This window comes from Mesoplodon bidens (assembly GCF_964165515.1).
Source record: "Mesoplodon bidens genome assembly, chromosome: 8".
In the NCBI taxonomy this organism is placed as follows: Eukaryota; Metazoa; Chordata; class Mammalia; order Artiodactyla; family Ziphiidae; genus Mesoplodon; species Mesoplodon bidens.
Window position 1 is genome coordinate 21,818,563 of NC_138165.1, and position 18,061 is coordinate 21,836,623.

The 18,061-nt window shown below is 40.8% G+C and overlaps 1 protein-coding gene across 1 annotated transcript in view; it reads left to right on the forward strand.

Annotated features, from left to right (window-relative positions):
• The window catches only part of PDE11A (phosphodiesterase 11A), a 454,637-nt gene that overhangs the window by 296,369 nt on the left and 140,207 nt on the right, over positions 1–18,061 (forward strand). The window contains exon 10 of the mRNA XM_081242289.1: positions 6,670–6,720. Within this exon, the coding sequence (XP_081098415.1) occupies positions 6,670–6,720 (51 nt within the window). The remainder of the gene's footprint in view (positions 1–6,669; positions 6,721–18,061) is intronic.

The following is an 18,061-nucleotide window of genomic DNA, read 5'->3' on the forward strand; positions in this document are numbered from 1 at the left end:
GTAAGAAGCTAGGAGCTAAGCAAGATCACTTTTGTGTACTTCTATCTAGTCAGGATTGTGTGATAGCTACATTGATGGTTTATATGAAAGGAGTACAGACATTGCTGGGTTCCCATTGCTGTGCTCTGTGTGTAGAGCAAATCCAGAGGGTAACTGGAGCAATGAAACATCTCCATCTTCCTGCTGCATCCCAGGAAACCCTTTAGGACCAAACAGCAGAAACTGCTTGGAAGGAGAAAAATCGGAGTATTCTGTGGCAGGACTCAAGAATCCCCTTGTCTTAAGGAATCTCAAGCTTTGCTGGCTTGTTGCCTTTCTAGGGATTCTTAGAGGGGGCAATGCTACATCCTCCCAGACTGCGGTTTACCAAAGGGCCTGCTCCTGCAGGAACAAGGTATGCTTATTAGCTGATGATTCCTCCCTGCTCATCCACAAGAGGCTGTACTCTTTCAGAAGAAAGTGGCTGTGAGATTCTTGTGTGAGGTCATTCTCCCGCTCCCTTTACTGGTTCTCAGAGTTTTACAAAAGTAAATGAGAACTCTCAGCGCAAAAAGACTCAAAGGGTAGAACTTATTATTAACTTGGTCAAATTACATGGAATATGTAAATTCCTATGAACTTGTTAACCAAACTTCCAGAAACGGAGACCTGATTGAATATAGAGGCATTTATTGGGGGTTTGTTAGGACTGCAGCCCAGGAGACACAGATTCAAGAAGCACTCGAGGGGCTTCCCTGGTGGCGCAGTGGTTGAGAGTCTGCCTGCCGATGCAGGGGACACGGGTTCGTGCCCCAGTCCGGGAAGATCCCCGCGTGCCGCGGAGCGGCTGGGCCCGTGAGCCATGGTCGCTGGGCCTGCGCGTCCGGAGCCTGTGCTTTGCAACGGGAGAGGCCACAACAGTGAGAGGCCCGCGTACTGCAAAAAAAAAAAAAAAAAAAAAAAAAAGAGAAGCACTCGAATTGTGTTCCACTGGACTACAAAATGGACAAAGCTTATAAAGTCAAGAACTGCGGAGCCACAGTTAGTTACATGAGTTGTTTCCCAAAAATTGTAATTGGAACTGGCAAGAAGTAAGGGTGCTTGTTAAGCAAGGATTGGTTGGGGTCCAAAATGGTTGCGTAGTTACAAAGGGAAACAACCTTGAGACCAGCTAGCAGATGTTGTTTTTAAAATGGCTGCTGTCCGTAGGTTTGGTATAGTTCACAGAAAGTTCAAGTTCTCAGTGGTGCAGGAAAGTATCTGAGACCAGATCCTCAGTGGCTGCCCAACTCTATTTTGTATGCCTGAACTATGATTATTCCATTATGATATCAGTTTGTCATTAGACTTAATAGATTGGCAGGTAGAGAGGCTTAAGATCTCAGAATGAACTCCAAAATGATGTTGGCTCCAAGTTTTGGCTCCGGAAGATTTAAGAATCATAACAAAGTAACCAAGGCATTTATTTCATTAAAGTCTTAATCTCACATCATACACATTTAATTTCAGATGTATCATAGACCTAAACAAAACTATAAAATTTTAAAAGATAGCGAAAAGTATGGATTCACAACTTTAGGATAGGCAAAATTTCTTAGAAAGGACACATAAAACAATACAATACACAAAAACTGACAATTCACACTTGATCAAAATTGAAAACTTTTGTTCATTAAAAGAAAATTGGGATATATGTATATGTATAACTGATTCACTTTGTGTACACCTGAAACTAACACAACATTGTAAATCAACTATACTTCAATAAAAATTTTAAAAAAATAAAAATAAAACAAATAAAACTGCTTAAACAAAAAGAAAGAAAAATTGTTTGATAAAAGGGTACAAACTTTCAGCTATAAGACATATAAGGTTTGAAGATCTGATACACAACATGGTGACTATAGTTGATGACACTACTGTATAACTGGAATTTGCTAAGAGAGTAGAACTTAAATGCTCTCACAAAAAAAAAAAAGTATGTGAGGTGATAGATGTGTAAATTAACTAGATGGTGGGAATCCTTTCACAATTAAACAAAAAGAAAAGAAAGAAAGAAAATAATAGACAAGCCACAGACTGGGAGGTAACATTTTCAAAACACACATCTGACAGAGGATTTGTATCTAAAATATACAAAGAACTACACTTCAATAATGACAAAACAAAAGAACATGTTAAGTGGACAGAATTCTTAATCTGTAATAATTGCTTCACTCATTCAAATAGTTTCAATGTAGTGAAGTTAATAGCTTTTATTATTTAAAAAAATAATAATAAAGGAAGTAAGCAAAGTTCATTTAAAAAAGGGAGTGGGTAGGGCTTCCCTGGTGGCGCAGTGGTTGAGAGTCCGCCTGCCGGTGCAGGGGACACAGGTTCGTGCCCCGGTCCAGAAAGATCCCACATGCCGCGGAGCGGCTAGGCCCATGAGCCATGGCCGCTGAGCCTGCGCGGCCAGAGCCTGTGCTCCGCAACGGGAGAAGCCACGGCAGTGAGAGGCCCGCGTACCGCAAAAAACAAACAAAAAAAAAAACAAAAAAAAAAGGGAGTGGGTAATATGCCTTAAATACTAAAAGTCTGGCTGTGCAACACCCGGGGGCAGAGATTTTGAGTTTCAGGGGAATTTTTCTGTAAAGTAAATAAAGATAAATTTTGAAGATTGAATCTACAGAAAGAGACTTTTAAATAGTAAGAAGATTTTGGGGTTTTTTTTTGCGGTATGCGGGCCTCTCACTGTTGTGGCCTCTCCCGTTGCGGAGCACAGGCTCCGGACGCGCAGGCTCAGCAGCCATGGCTCACGGGCCCAGCTGCTCCGTGGCACGTGGGATCCTCCCGGACCGGGGCACGAACCTGTGTCCCCTGCATTGTCAGGCGGACTCTCAACCACTGCGCCACCAGGGAAGCCCAATAAGAAGTTTTAATGGCAGCCAAACTAAAGTTTACCATGGTAAACTATGAACCAAAAGAGCAAAGTCTGTTCAGTTATGAAGATGCTGGCCCACATTCCCACAGCTGGGAAGTGGTGGAGCCCTGGCAGTCGGGCTCTAGAGGCTGTGCTCTAACCATGGTGAGACACTGCCTCCACTGTGGCCCTGCTTCTATTGCACGGATGGTACATAACTTGGGTCAGTGTTTCTCAAAGTCCTTGGTCAATAGGTTATCAGGTTGGAATGTTCCTAGGTTAATGTATGTACCTAAAAGGAAGTTCTATGGCTAGATTTGGGAAATGCTGAATTTAACAAAATAAAATGTGTTACTTCGCTTTTCAGAGCCAAATATGCACTGAGATTCTCTAAGGTTGGTAGTTGAAGAGGGAATTAGCTTTTCTCAGATTTATTTGTTTGAGATATGTATAGATTAAGGCTGGGACTGATAGCGTATATATAATATATACATTACGTTTGTGCGTGCGTGTGTACATATACCTTATAACATCCAATACTGACTCAAGCAAATGTGAGTTTATTTGTTCTACAAAACAATATTCCAGGAATGCAAGGATTCTTCAATATACGCAAATCAATCAATGTGATACACCATATTAACAAGTTGAAGGAGAAAAACCATATGATCATCTCAATAGATGCAGAGAAAGCTTTCGACAAAATTCAACACCCATTTATGATAAAAACCCTGCAGAAAGTAGGCATAGAGGGAACTTTCCTCAAAATAATGAAGGCCATATATGACAAACCCACAGCCAACATTGTCCTCAATGGTGAAAAACTGAAACCATTTCCACTAAGATAGGGAACAAGACAAGGCTGCCCACTCTCACCACTCTTATTCAACCTAGTTTTGGAAGTTTTAGCCACAGCAATCAGAGAAGAAAAGGAAATAAAAGGAATCCAAATTGGAAAAGAAGAAGTAAAGCTGTCACTGTTTGCAGATGACATGATACTATACATAGAGAATCCTAAAGATGCTACCGGAAAACTACTAGAGCTAATCTATGAATTTGGTAAAGTAGCAGGATACAAAATTAATGTACAGAAATCTCTGGCATTCCTGTACACTAATGATGAAAAATCTGAAAATGAAATCAAGAAAACACTCCCATTTACCATTGCAACAAAAAGAATAAAATATCTAGGAATAAACCTACCTAAGGAGACAAAAGACCTGTATGCAGAAAATTATAAGACACTGATGAAAGAAATTAAAGATGATACAAATAGATGGAGAGATATACCAAGCTCCTGGATTGGAAGAATCAATATTGTGAAAATGACTCTACTACCCAAAGCAATCTACAGATTCAATGCAATCCCTATCAAACTACCACTGGCATTTTTCACAGAACTAGAACAAAAAATTTCAAAATTTGTTTGGAAAAACAAAAGACCCTGAATAGCCAAAGCAATCTTGAGAACGAAAAACGGAGCTGGAGGAATCAGGCTCCCTGACTTCAGACTATACTACAAAGCTACAGTAATTAAGACAGTGTGGTACTGGCATAAAAACAGAAAGATAGATCAGTGGATCAGGATAGAAAGCCCAGAGATAAACCCACGCACATATGGCCAACTTATCTTTGATAAAGGAGGCAGGAATGTACAGTGGAGAAAGGACAGCCTCTTCAATAAGTGGTGCTGGGAAAACTGGACAGGGGCATGTAAAAGTTTGAGATTAGATCATTCCCTAACACCATACACAAAAATAAGCTCAAAATGGATTAAAGACCTAAATGTAAGGCCAGAAACTATCAAACTCTTAGAGGAAAACATAGGTAGAACACTCTATGACATAAATCACAGCAAGATCCTTTTGGACCCACCTCCTAGAGAAATGGAAATAAAAACAAAGATAAACAAATGGGACCTAATGAAACTTCAAAGCTTTTGCACAGCAAAGGAAACCATAAACAAGACCAAAAGACAACCCTCAGAATGGGAGAAAATATTTGCAAATGAAGCAACTGACAAAGGATTAATCTCCAAAATTTATAAACAGCTCATGCAGCTCAATAGCAAAAAAACAAACAACCCAATCCAAAAATGGGCAGAAGACTTAAATAGGCATTTCTCCAAAGAAGATATACAGACTGCCAACAAACACATGAAAGAATGCTCAACATCATTAATCATTAGAGAAATGCAAATCAAAACTACAATGAGATATCATCTCACACCAGTCAGAATGGCCATCATCAAGAAATCTAGAAACAGTAAATGCTGGAGAGGGTGTGGAGAAAAGGGAACACTCTTGCACTGCTGGTGGGAATGTGAATTGGTACAGCCACTATGGAGAACAGTATGGAGGTTCCTTAAAAAACTAAAAATAGAACTACCATATGACCCAGCAATCTCACTACTAGGCATATACCCTGAGAAAGCCATAATTCCAAAAGAGACATGTACCAAAATGTTCATTGCAGCTCTATTCACAATAGCCCGGAGCTGGAAACAACCTAAGTGTCCATCATCGGATGAATGGATAAAGAAGATGTGGCACATATATACAATGGAATATTACTCAGCCATAAAAAGAAACGAAACTGAGCTATTTGTAATGAGGTGGATAGACCTAGAGTCTGTCATACAGAGTGAAGTAAGTCAGAAAGAGAAAGACAAATACCGTATGCTAACACATATATACGGAATTTAAAAAAAAAAAATGTCATGAAGAACCTAGGGGTAAAACGGGAATAAAGACACAGACCTACTTGAGAATGGACTTGAGGATATGGGGAGGGGGAAGGGTAAGCTGTGACAAAGCTAAAGAGAGGCATGGACATGTATACACTACCAAGCGTAGGATAGATGGATAGTGGGAAGCAGCCGCGGAGCACAGGGAGATCAGCTCGGTGCTTTGTGACCGCCTGGAGGGGTGGGATGGGGAGGGTGGGAGGGAGGGAGATGCATGAGGGAAGTGATGTGGGAGCAGATGTATATGTATGATTGATTCACTTTGTTATAAAGCAGAAACTAATAAAAATATATATATAAAATAAAAAACAAAAAAACAAAAAAAAACAAGAAGTCCGGGGCAGGGCATTCCCTCCCAGCCTCATTTCTCTTTCCCTTTCCACTCTAGACCTATAACAAGCTGTCAGTAGGACAGGGAAATAAAATCCTCTTACAAAAAAGCATTGCAGATGATTGGGCATAACAATGTAATATAACAATGTAATACAAGATAATGTAATACCAGATAAATACAACAATGTAAACAAGATAACAATGTAATCTTTCCTGTACAACAAAAATTTCCAGACATGGAAATTGAGTCAGCAAGCTACAGTGTCTGCCACAGTACACACACACATGCACACACAAACACACATACACTTGTGCACATATGTACATGCACGCGCACACACACCCCACCTTTTAATTTATTTGTGTCCCAAAGCATTTCACAGGACAAGTATTCACATCTTTGGGAACTGTGGTCTTGAGCCACATTATGTCCCTTTGATAAAATAACTACTTATAAAAACATCCTGATGTAAAATACTTAGCCTTTAACCTGGGCTGTTGTTCCATTCCACATTGTAATAGATTCCACTGTAGTTGCACAGATGACAATCTGTCACAGACTGTTACTGGAAATATCTCGTCATGCATTAGCATTCACTGTTATGTCAAGGTGATATCCATGAGCAAAATTTATTTTTAAGCCAGGAGAATTTCAGAAAATTGAATCATGTCTATTATTAAAGTTTCTTTTCCTTTTTTTCTGAACCAGGTGCTATCTTATCATGCAACATGTTCAAAAGCTGAAGTTGACAAGTTTAAGGTAAGAGAGCAAATGGTGCCCTAATGGTTCATAAGGTTAAACTTCCCAGGGCTTTCGGACCCTTTGTTACTTGTCTCTAGAACTAGGTCTGCCCACTGAATGTTGGGGGAATAGAATTAGGGGAAGGCATGTTTGCATATTTCAGTTTTAGAGGGTAAAAGGGACTTATATAGAGCTGAACGGCCCCTTCATGATCATTTAAATGATTCAGTATTTCTTTCTTTCTTTTTTTAAGTATGCAGGGTATCAGAAAAAGATCTGTGTAACATGGTGGGAATCAGGATGCCTGCTTTTGGCCTTGGTCTTACCTCTAACTTTCTGTTCACTAAAAATCTTAGGGCTTATATCTTCATCTGTAAAAATAAGTGAAGAGGTTAGGATAACAGTAGCTACCATTTACCAAGTGCTTACTATGGATCAGGTACAATACAAAGCATGGTGCCAGTGAGGTGACAGCTGACAACAGAGGAAGGAGACAGAACAGCTAAAACCACAGCAGTCAGGATCCATTTGCTGTAGAGGTAAACATCCTACATACCACCTAGAATATGAGCACCAGCAGGGCAGTGCTCTTTGTATGTTTTGTTCACTGCTCTATCTCTACTGCCTTTCACAGTTCTTGGAACATAGTAGCACTCAATAAATACTTGTTGAATGGTTGAATGAATGAATGATTGAATCAATCCAAAAAGCATTAGTGTTCTGTAACTCAGAACAATTAGTCATTAAGAAAATGTTCAAAACATGGTTATATATAATTTTTTATATTTTATATTATATACATTTGATAAATATTTCCATCAAAAATATCTAAAGCTTTTTTACTTTAATCAAGTTCAGTTACCTAGCAATTCTACTTATGGAAATAAGTTTCCATAAACGTTTTACTGTTTTTACTGTTTCGTGTTTTATATTTTTACCGTTTTATAATCATCTTAATTACTAAAAGATGAAAGAGGCAGGCAGGGAGAAATACAGCAAAGCTCATAATGGACTAAATATGACTGCAGAAGCTATGTGATGGGACATGTCTAGAGCTAGAGCAGCCAAAATCAATAGCTGTCTACTCTCTAAAAGTATTGCCCTATGTTCAGGCTTAATTCTTTCCTTAGAGTAAGGCAAACACCATTGTCTTGGAATTTGCCATGCTTTTTTTAAATTTTTAGTTCACAAACATACTAAAAACATGAAGTATTTAAATCTGAGAAAAAAAGGGTTATTTCATCTTAAAATGATCAAGATTATTAACTAAAGTGATGTATTCCAGATTTTATCCTGTAAGATATTAGTGAATATCTTGTTACAATATAACTGAGATATAGTAGGTAATTTTAACCTAGTGGCTTTTTTTCTTGATATATAAAGTAAATAAGACATTATCATAATCGGTAGCTAATGTCTTATAATTGCAGTGGGCTTAAAATAATCCCGCACATAGGAAAGTATTTACTGAAGTTTCACAGTAGAGTGTGTGCAATGGCAGTTTCCTAACATTGTAGCTAAATCACAGTAAATAAGTGCTTTGTTTTGACCAATATATACAAATAAACTATGCATATATTCAAAAATATTGTAACCTTGGCTACTGCAATACTTTTTTAACAGAGCTAGTACTATATATCTATATGTATGTATGTATAATATATATATTTAGAGAGAGAGGGAGGGAGAGAAAAGAGAGATTGGAAATGTAGAATCAGAGTTATCCATGAGATTTCATGAGTTAAAGAATGGCTGAGTTTCAGTGTGTTGGATTATGCCCAGCTGGGACCAAGCTAGTGATCAGTGATTCAGAGATTAAGCCAGAATTTTGGGAAGAAAATTATTTCATCATCGAGTGCTAACAGGATCTGGAGGTCAAATACATACATACACAGGTCAAATTCCAGTTGCAGCCTGAGCTTCACCATATCTGGGATTCAGACATGTCTAGAAGACCAGTGAGATGTGGTCTGTTTACATGAGAGACTAAGAGGCCTTCTGAGTCAAAAACTCTCCCTTTTGGGAGTTGAGGCCACGGGCCTCAGTATCTGGATGATTCCAGGTTCAGCGTGGAGTTTGTCTCTTGGATCTGTCTCTTACTCCAGCTTCCCATGGATTCATGTTCTCAGCTAAGAAGGCATGGAGTTTAGTATGGTTTCAGTGCATTAAATTACCCCAAGAGCACAGGGATTCCAGAGTGTCAGTAGCACACAACAGGAAGCAGCAGCCCAATGGAAGGAAGCATCACTATGGACCAGAGGCAAGACACCTGCCTACCAATATGACCAGCAGAGGTGGAAAGACTCACTGTGAGCTGAGTGGTCACATCTTAAGGACAAGAACCTTGAGTACTCCCAGAAACAAGTAGGAGAGATGGAGATCTCAAAATACTGGAGAGTGTTATACATACCATTAATCACTTTCAGTTCACTACTATTTGTACTCCTAGGTGGTACGGCCTAAAGGAACACAGATTTCCTATATGATAAACCTGTAGTGAATCTTCAATAATCATTCATGCTAGGATGATACCACATTACCTTTCCTCTTACCTTTTCTTCCTCTTTCACACTCTTCCATGTTTGGGGATTTCTTTTCCTATTCTAGAATGCCACAAGACAGGGGGAGGGTGTTTCTGTTCATTTTGTTTTGTTCAGTTAATCCTATTTCTCCTGTTGGGAAAAATCTCCTTGAGAGGTGTGTGGTGGTGGGTGGGTGAATGGTGGTTAGAGAGTGGAAACCGTCCCAGAAGTGCCCCTAGATTGTCTAAGCAGAATAAGTAGGTGAAACAACATATAATTGCTCATCCAAGAATGTCAGAACCTAAGCCCATCTTTGTCACGCTAATATATCATTATACCTTGGGAAACAGTCCTTTATGTAGGGTTCCCTATACATGAAAAGATCACAGAACTTCCTCGAACTAATGAGTTAACTTTTTAAAAGTCTGATTCAGGTTATAATACTAGTTTATCCTTTATGGGTTGACGCCCTGTGCATTGAATGAGGAAACCAGGATCTAAAGAATGGTTTTTATCCTCATTGACATTTACTGATCTTCCTTGAACTTGAAATAAGAAAGATGTGCCCAGAAAATTTGTGCAGATTTTAGTGCCTGTTTACATCTCTTAAGCTCTGTGCGAACAGGAATAATTTATAAAGACCATATTGTCAATTAGATCTCTTTGAAGATGACTGGTTTAAAGGCTTTTAATAACCTGAAGATGTCAGCTGTGATAACATAAGAAAATGAGTTTAGTACACCAATTATATGCTTCCGTAATTTTATGCACTTTCCTAGGATTCCAATGCGGTGGACAGACCAAACAGTTATCACTATATATGCCAGTTTACCAATTAAAACCAACTCATGGACGTCCTCATGTTATATTGCCATCTTCTATCATCCCTTCTTTCAATTCCAAACTGCAAGGGTTATGGCTGCAATCAGAGATGAACTCGTTTACAGCACTATTTAACTGCCTCAGTAATTAAACGCCAGTAACTCATGTTGGGTGTTTGGGTTTGGACTGCCTCTTGCATATTTCAAGTTTTCAGTGTTATTGCCTAGGCCACAAATTAACATCCTGGTAAAGCAAATAAAGTACTGAAGATAGGTGCTCCCTGTGGCCTTTACGTACCAAAATACGAACGGCTACATCAAAAATAGGATCTTATGGCCTCCTCTGTGAGATGGATGGCAGGGGACAGGCTGAGCAATGGGATGTGATGTACTATTTTTTTAAGTAATTAAGTTTCAGGAGACACGTTTGACCCATGAAATATTCAGATGTTTTAATAAGAAGTTCCTGCCCTCAGAACCGCCCTTGCTGCTATGCCGGTGGATGTGTCTGTCACAGGGCCCTGCACAAGGGTCCCTGCACAGGGAGGCAGGAGTTGGGACTGATCCCCACCTGGCCGGCCAAGTGCATGGGATGCTTTTTAGTAATGGAGCCTCCAGAGGGTGCATCTTTTTCTAATTGCAGGAAGGCAGCAGGTGTACTGACCACTGCCCTGCCAGCTCCATTTGTGGAGCTGTGGAAAAGCCCAATCCTTGCAGCAGCTTCTTGCAGAGGACAAGTGCACTATAGAGAGAGGGGAGAAGTGGCACAGGGCACTGTGTGGCAGAGGTTTGGGTAGCTCGTGTTCCCCACCCCTGTCAGTAGGGAACATCTTCCAGCTGCTCTCCCGCAGGCTGAGTGTTCCCACAGAGGTGGTTTCACGGCCCAGGGGTAACCCCAGGCCTCAGGGTGCCAGGGAGGGAAGAAGAACTCTCCCTTGTTTCTCTAGTCTCAGCCCTCACAGCCTTCATGAAAGGCTGCCTTTGGGAATCTCAACAATGACTTTCCAGTTCACTCCAGCTTATTTCTAAGGTTGTTTAAAAGATGACTTCGCAGCATTATGAACAGAATTTGGCTATCATCTTACACCTAACCTATTCTGTCTCCTCTCTGGTCCCCCCCACCTCTGGAATTGAGGGGGTTGTTTTGACTTTAAATAGTATTTATGCCGAGTTTAATAATCAGATTTTTTTTATCGTCAGGGAAAGTTATTGAACCTGCAGCAAGAAATTGACTGCAGGAGAAACAGCTGAGTCAGCATCCTAATGGGCATCTTCTGCTCCTAAGGCTGCAGACTGAGCTGACGGCCTGAGCTGCTTAGGACAACCCCATAAATATGTGGAATCCTTGTGTTCAGATGTCCATGTGTTCATACACAGTCCTCTTGATGAATTGTGTCTTAATCAAATGCCACATCAGAAAAAAGATGCTTGTACTTTGTCATTCCTGAGTGTCGAAAATACTAGGCGGCGGGGGTGGGGGGGTGATGTGAGGGGAGCCAGGGCTGCGAGTCCAGGCTGACCTTTGCTGCTGCTGAACTGAGCGTCTCTGAGTGGAGGGCTCTTCAAGGACCCACCTGGCCAAATACATACTGTGGTGACCCTGACCTCCTCTCAGATCACCTTAAATAGCCACTATTTGTCACTTCTTTCCATTTGAAAGCTGTCTCCCAGAGGGCACTATGAACATCTACGTTTCCTGGGCGGAGATCCTCCCACCTTCTTGCCTCTACCCATTAACACAGCTGGGTTCCCTGCGTTCCTTACTGTCACACTTGAAGGCCCAGGGAGTCTGAGCCTGAGGGAATGAAATCAAAGGCAGTTGGGTTTTGGTTTCAGAGCAGTGACGGTCCTGAAGGTCCAGGGAAGACAGCAGTGTAAGGTGACAGGGTGGCCCAGTTAGAGCCCTAACCCCTGAACGATGAAGGGATCTGTAAAGGCCAAAGGGCTCTGAACCTTCCAGAACACTAGGGCATCTGGGCCTGGATCACTCTCCCTTCTCTCTGGTTTTCTCTGGTAAGAGCCATCTGCAACTACAGAGATGGAACCAGAAATAAAGAACCGATAGCCCCTCACTTCAATGATGTGGGCATGACTTAGCCATCACAGTGGTTGGTTTTCTCTCTGCTCTTTCTTCAGTTTAGGTAGAAGCTACAAACTCCTGTTACGCTCCCCTCACCCTCCTCTCCGGATGCGCACTGTAGATGTAACTGTGCAGTTATCTTTGAGTCCTCACGCCCCCCACTCTCATGTGCTGTCCCCTCCATTCGGACTCGGAACGTCTCTCTTCATCCTCACAGCCATCACGGTTCAGATCCTCCTTCTCTCTCACGCAGACGGTGGCTATGCAGTGCTCTCCTGTCCGGGCTCCCTGCTGCACTCCCAAATTCATCCTGTACACAGCTGCCAGATCAGCAGTACTCTTCCGTTGGTGCCAGTTTCCTTCTCACAACGCTTAGCATCTGCTATAAGCCTTTGGAGGCCATCATTACAAATTCTTTCAATGGGCATTAAAAGTGCTCTGAGCTCTAAGCTCCAGTTCACTTTTCCAGCCTGTTTCTCATGCTCCCATTTACCCACCCTTCACACAAGTTCTATGTGACGTTTTCTCTCCATACTTTGCCCTTCCCTATCTTTGTTCCCATCCTGTTCCTCTCTCTGCATATTTAAAGTCCTAACAGCCCATCTCATCCTGCTCAGTTGCCCCGCCATGAAGTCATTCTAACTGTCCTTCAGGCAAAGGTGATCTGTTCATTCTTTCACTGTACTTATCAGTGTCTACCCTGTGATATAAATCTTCGTGCACCTGTCAAAGCATCTGATGAAACTAGGAGCATTTTTAGGTGAGAGCCCTTGTCTAATTCCTTTTTGTAACCCTTCAATCACCTGAAGCTATGCCTTTCTCCTGGGTGCTGGAGAAATTTCTACCAAGTGACCAAATTCATTGAACTATTTGCAGTTTTGATGGCAGAGGAGGTTACAACGTGTGAGTAGAATTTTGAAGCAGGTGTCTATGACATTGAGAGTGTCTGCAAATCCCGCCTCAACCCCTTGTTTTAAGCTCTTGATTATTAGTTTTCTGGATTTCCCTATGAAGCATAAATTGTATGAAAATAAAGGGATTCATTGTCTTTGTTTAAGATGTTCTCTTTGGAGTATTCAGTCATTTCAATATCTGTCCTTCCTTGCTCTACAGCAGGGCAAATGCCCGTTGCCATTAATTCTTAGTTGATTCAGCAATTTCTTTAATGTTAAGTGAGATTCCTCAGTCACGTGTCCTGCTACCAGTACCCTGCTGAGTGAATTCTTTAAAACTATTATTTTCTTGAATCTCGGGATTCCTATCTAATTCTTTTTATTTGTATGAGCCTGTATTCTTTCCCTTCTACCTATTTTTGAAATTATGTACTGCTTTGGTAATTCTGTATGTTTTCTCTCAGTTGAAAATGGATCTATTCAAAATCTTAAAAGCGTGTACAAATCATGATTCTGTTGGTTCCAAGGTACCATCTGAAATATGAAATTAGGAGAGAGTGTCTGATTGAAGGGTTTTCTACAGTCTCAGTAGCCAGAGCTGCCCCTTTTAAGGCAGTCTTTGTAAGGCCACAGACACAGTAAGGCAAGAAAGAGCAAACATGTAAGCAGACAAAGCAGCCACCAAACCTCTTGACTCATTTAAAATTTCTAGGCCTCAGTTTTCCTCATCTGAAAAACAAAGCCATCTCCAGCCATAAAATGCTGTAATTTTACAAGCCTGTAAAATTTATCTATAGGAGGGAAGGGGAAAATAAAACAGAAAGCAACATAAAGTTGACAAAACATGTTGGGGTCCTTATAATTTCTAAATACCCTAAGCTTTAAATTAAGCTTTGTTTACAAACTTGGGTGTTTGGTAGAAGATTTGGCTCAACTTGATTTAATTATATATTATAAGTGATTTCCAAAGCCCACCATTGCTCTGTTACATTTGAAGGGTAAAATAGTACAATAATACTCGTGAGGAAGATAAGTGATTATTTTAGGTAAGACAAGAGTCTCAATCTCTTCAGAATAAAAACTTACACTAGTGCTACCTATAAATGTTTGAATGATAATATTTAAATAACGACTTTGCAGTATATAAAAACCTTTTCATACCTTTATCTCACTTGAGCCTCACAACCTCTTGGTGAGGGCAGGGTTATCACAGCTCCATTTTACATATGAGACAAAAAGAACCAAAGCACCAGCAAGAACAATGCACATGCTTGGCTTTGATTTTTCTCTCCAGTGTTTTATTTTGACTCTGAAGACAGTGCTTCTTTCCAAGTGGCTGAATAGGAAAGTGTAAGCAATATTATGGATTTTTATCCTGAAGCCACTTCTTTTGATCTAACTATTATCTTGGAACCTTCATGGCATGTCAACAGCCCGGGGGCCAAATAAGCATGAATGGTGATGATGTCTGAGAAAAACAGAATTTTGGGCTGAACTTAACATAGACATTTTAAAAGAGACTTTTCATGGTATTCGTTGGGCAATCAATATATTTTATTATTAGCTATTTTATTAGAAGCTTCTTTTTGTGTTGTGGTTGTGCCGTCCATGTGACTCCTTGCCCTGGGGTTTCAGACTGCTTAGAAACCTAAGGAAATTGGAAACAGCAAACATTATGAAGATATTGCATCATTCTTAGCAAGAGGGTACATGATCCATTATCCTGACATCTTGCTTGTCTTCCTTACAGTCTGATTGGCTATCTAGCTGTATAGAAATCTCTCGACATCTGGAAAACTCAAAGGAAAAAGAGCAGTCTCACTTTATTATCCTGTGCTCTCCAGACCTGCCAAGTACCTTGTAGGAAAGATAACAAGGATATGAGATTGCAAATATCAGTTTAATGATAAAGCACTTGTCAGGAGATAAAGTCTTATGCTTAAGGCATGAGAACTCATGAACTAGAGACTATTTGGGGGAAGACAGGAAGTGAAGAATGTGAGACTGGGTTTATGTTGGTATAATATTTCCTAGGGTGATATATGATATTAGGGACATCATGAGCAATAATCTGCATATCTGCAATATAATGACTTTAACACAAGACATTTAAGGTAAATCTTTGAGGATTTTTAGAAGTTATTCTGAATTAATCTCTGTATACTGCCCCAATTTGTGTGTGTGAGTGTGTGTGTGTGTGTGTGTGTGTGCACTTTAGCTCAGCGGTGATCTGGAGTTTCAACTCTGGCTTTAGAAAGAGATCTTGCGGCATTCATTGTTTCCAAAGAGAAAAGCAACAGAAAATCTGTGAGAAAACAAGATCTGAGATGAAACACTTTGGCCACTGGGTGCCATCCTTGCTCCACGCAAGGATTTGCTGAGCTGCATTTCTAGGAAAACGGTTAAAACACAAAAGACAGTCATTTAAAAGTAATTCCAAGATCTCATAATGTTTGTGTGTGTGCATGACCTGGAATATGTTAGTGACACAGGCAGCTTATTCATTTGCCCAGGCGCCAGGCAGAAGGATTGGGAAAATCTCCCTGTGGTTCAGCCTTATCGACAAAGCCTGGTCAAAGCCATCCCACTGGCTGTATCCCAGTGGGCGGCCGGGGAGGCCCCTTGAAGGGGCTGGGAGTTGGTGGCGAGGCGATGTGGATGGTGAGGTAGTGTGGTCAGTAGCCAGAGGTCAGCTGGTCAGATGCTCCATTATTCTCATTGTTGCGCATGCACTGCAGCATGCCTGCAACAGGGCCTGAACCCAGCCATCTGAGGGGCTCTGCTCTGTCCCGTCAAAAACAGCCCTTTCATTACCAGAGCTGGTGGAGCTATTCCATGCTCTCCTTGCTAGGAATGCTGCTGGTTGGTGGTATAGTAACTCTGTTTCTGGTGCTTTTGTTTCCCTAGGAGCAATTCATGGAGTTTTTACAGACATCACCTTAACCAGGCATCAGAAGCCCCATAGTCAGTGACACAATAACTGTGCAAGATTTAGCTGTCTTTGCATTAGACACTCATATACATAAAACCAAGAAATTAAACTCAGTATTATGAACAAGAATAACCACAGAGACTATTCTTAGACTGTCATGTAATACAGGCTGATGTTTCCATCCAGGGCCTCAAACATTTGGTTGGGATTAAAACGAATTAGTGTGTGAACAAGCAAGAATTTTAATAAAAATTGAAAAATTGTCAGTCACACTATAACAGAGAAAACTCTAGAATCCTTTCTGTGAGACCATGTTGTAGAAGGGATCCAAGCTCAAAATAGATTTTGCCTCATGCCCCCAGGCTGGGGGCCATGCAGCTGGCCTCCTAGTTGGCCCTAGAAGGTTGCCCAGAGCAGCGCCTACAGGTACTTCCTTAGATTCACTGTAATCAAATCCATACACCCATGAAAGGACAGTGTGAGAAGAGCTGGTGAGAACTTATGAAAGGGCAGGCTGTTTTCAACCTATCCTGGGATAAAAGGCTTATATACTATTCTGCTGTTAAGCATCTCCAGGTGGATGGACTTTAAAATACATTTTCTAGGCTTACTGTAGGATAACCTGATACCGATCATTATATACGTCTAAATATTGCTGTTCGCTCAGAGTAGTGCTATTATAGCTGTAGCATGCTTGCTGATTCAAAGTGCTTTCGTAGCTCTTATTTCATTGAATGTTAACAGAGGCCTTTTCGGGAGGCGTCGGTGGCTACATCCTATTTATGAATCAGGCAGCTGAGGGAGACAGCTCACTGCCAGTTTGGGGGACTCACTCTTTGCTGCTGAGGTCCTTTCCTTGGACTCTCCTGCCCAGTACCTGTTCAGTCCACTCAGTATGACGGTCACCTGGAAAACAACAAACGTTTCATGAACGTTTTATCATGTGCCAGGTCTGTTTCTGGTGCTTTACCTGTATTAACTCATTTAATCCTCACAAAACCCCTACTATTATTTTTCATATTTTATAGATGATGAAACTGAGGTACAGAGAAATGCCCAAATAATTATAGGGTACAAATGAAAAAAAATGAGATATAGGTAGGCATGCTGAATTTGTTATATTCCCTTTCAAAATGACGTGGAACCTTTTTTTATCTTAGATTTTTCTGCTCTTGGCTTGGCGCTATCCTTATGGTCTGATTTTGAGCCCTTCTGTAATTATGGCTTAGTTCCTTAATAGATGAGTTCAGATTTCAAGAGATTCTGCTGCAGGTGTTTGGGTTGGTTGGTTTTTATTGTTGTTGTTGTTGTTGTTGTTTATTTTAACATCTTTACTGGAGTATAATTGCTTTACAATGGTGTATTAGTTTCTGCTGTATAACAAAGTGAATCAGCTATACATATACATATATCCCCATATCTCCTCCCTCTTGCGTCTCCCTTCCTCCCACCCTCCCTATCCCACCCCTCTTTGTTTTTAAGGTTACATAGTTTGTAAAGTAATCCAGCCCAACTGTTTCAGCAAGTATGCTTTCTCTGCCTTTAGCATTCTGGAAAAGTAACTTCAAGGGATAGGTTTATGGGATCTAAAAGCAATTTTCCCCCCAGGGTAAATCCCAAACAACTCTTAGGCTGAATGACCCCATTCCTCTCTCTACTAAGTTTATTTTCCTCACATACATTGGAATTCATCTCAGGCCTTTCCGGAGGCGGAAGGGAGTTCTGTGAAAACCAAGCTTTGTGATGGTTTCTGCAGGAACAGGTGGCCATCCTCACCACTGGGCTTACATGTGTCAAAAAAGTCCTTGAAGCACTGAAGCTAGATTTTAAGGAAGGACACTTTGTACTCTTCCCCCCACTACCAAGAGGAAAGCCCTAGAATTCAGAAAAGAAAGAGAACAGGGAGAGATGCTTTCTATGACTTCGTTGCTCCAATATGAAAAATCATGGGAATCTCTCTCCCTTTAAAACCGTGGAGAAATTTATGCTTCTGCCTGAAATATCTTTCAGACCATCAGTTATCTCCTTGAATATAGCTTTCCTCTGGTTCTCTGAGAAGTTATGTGTGAGAACAAAGGCTGGTTATTTTGATAACCCCCTTGAAAACCAAA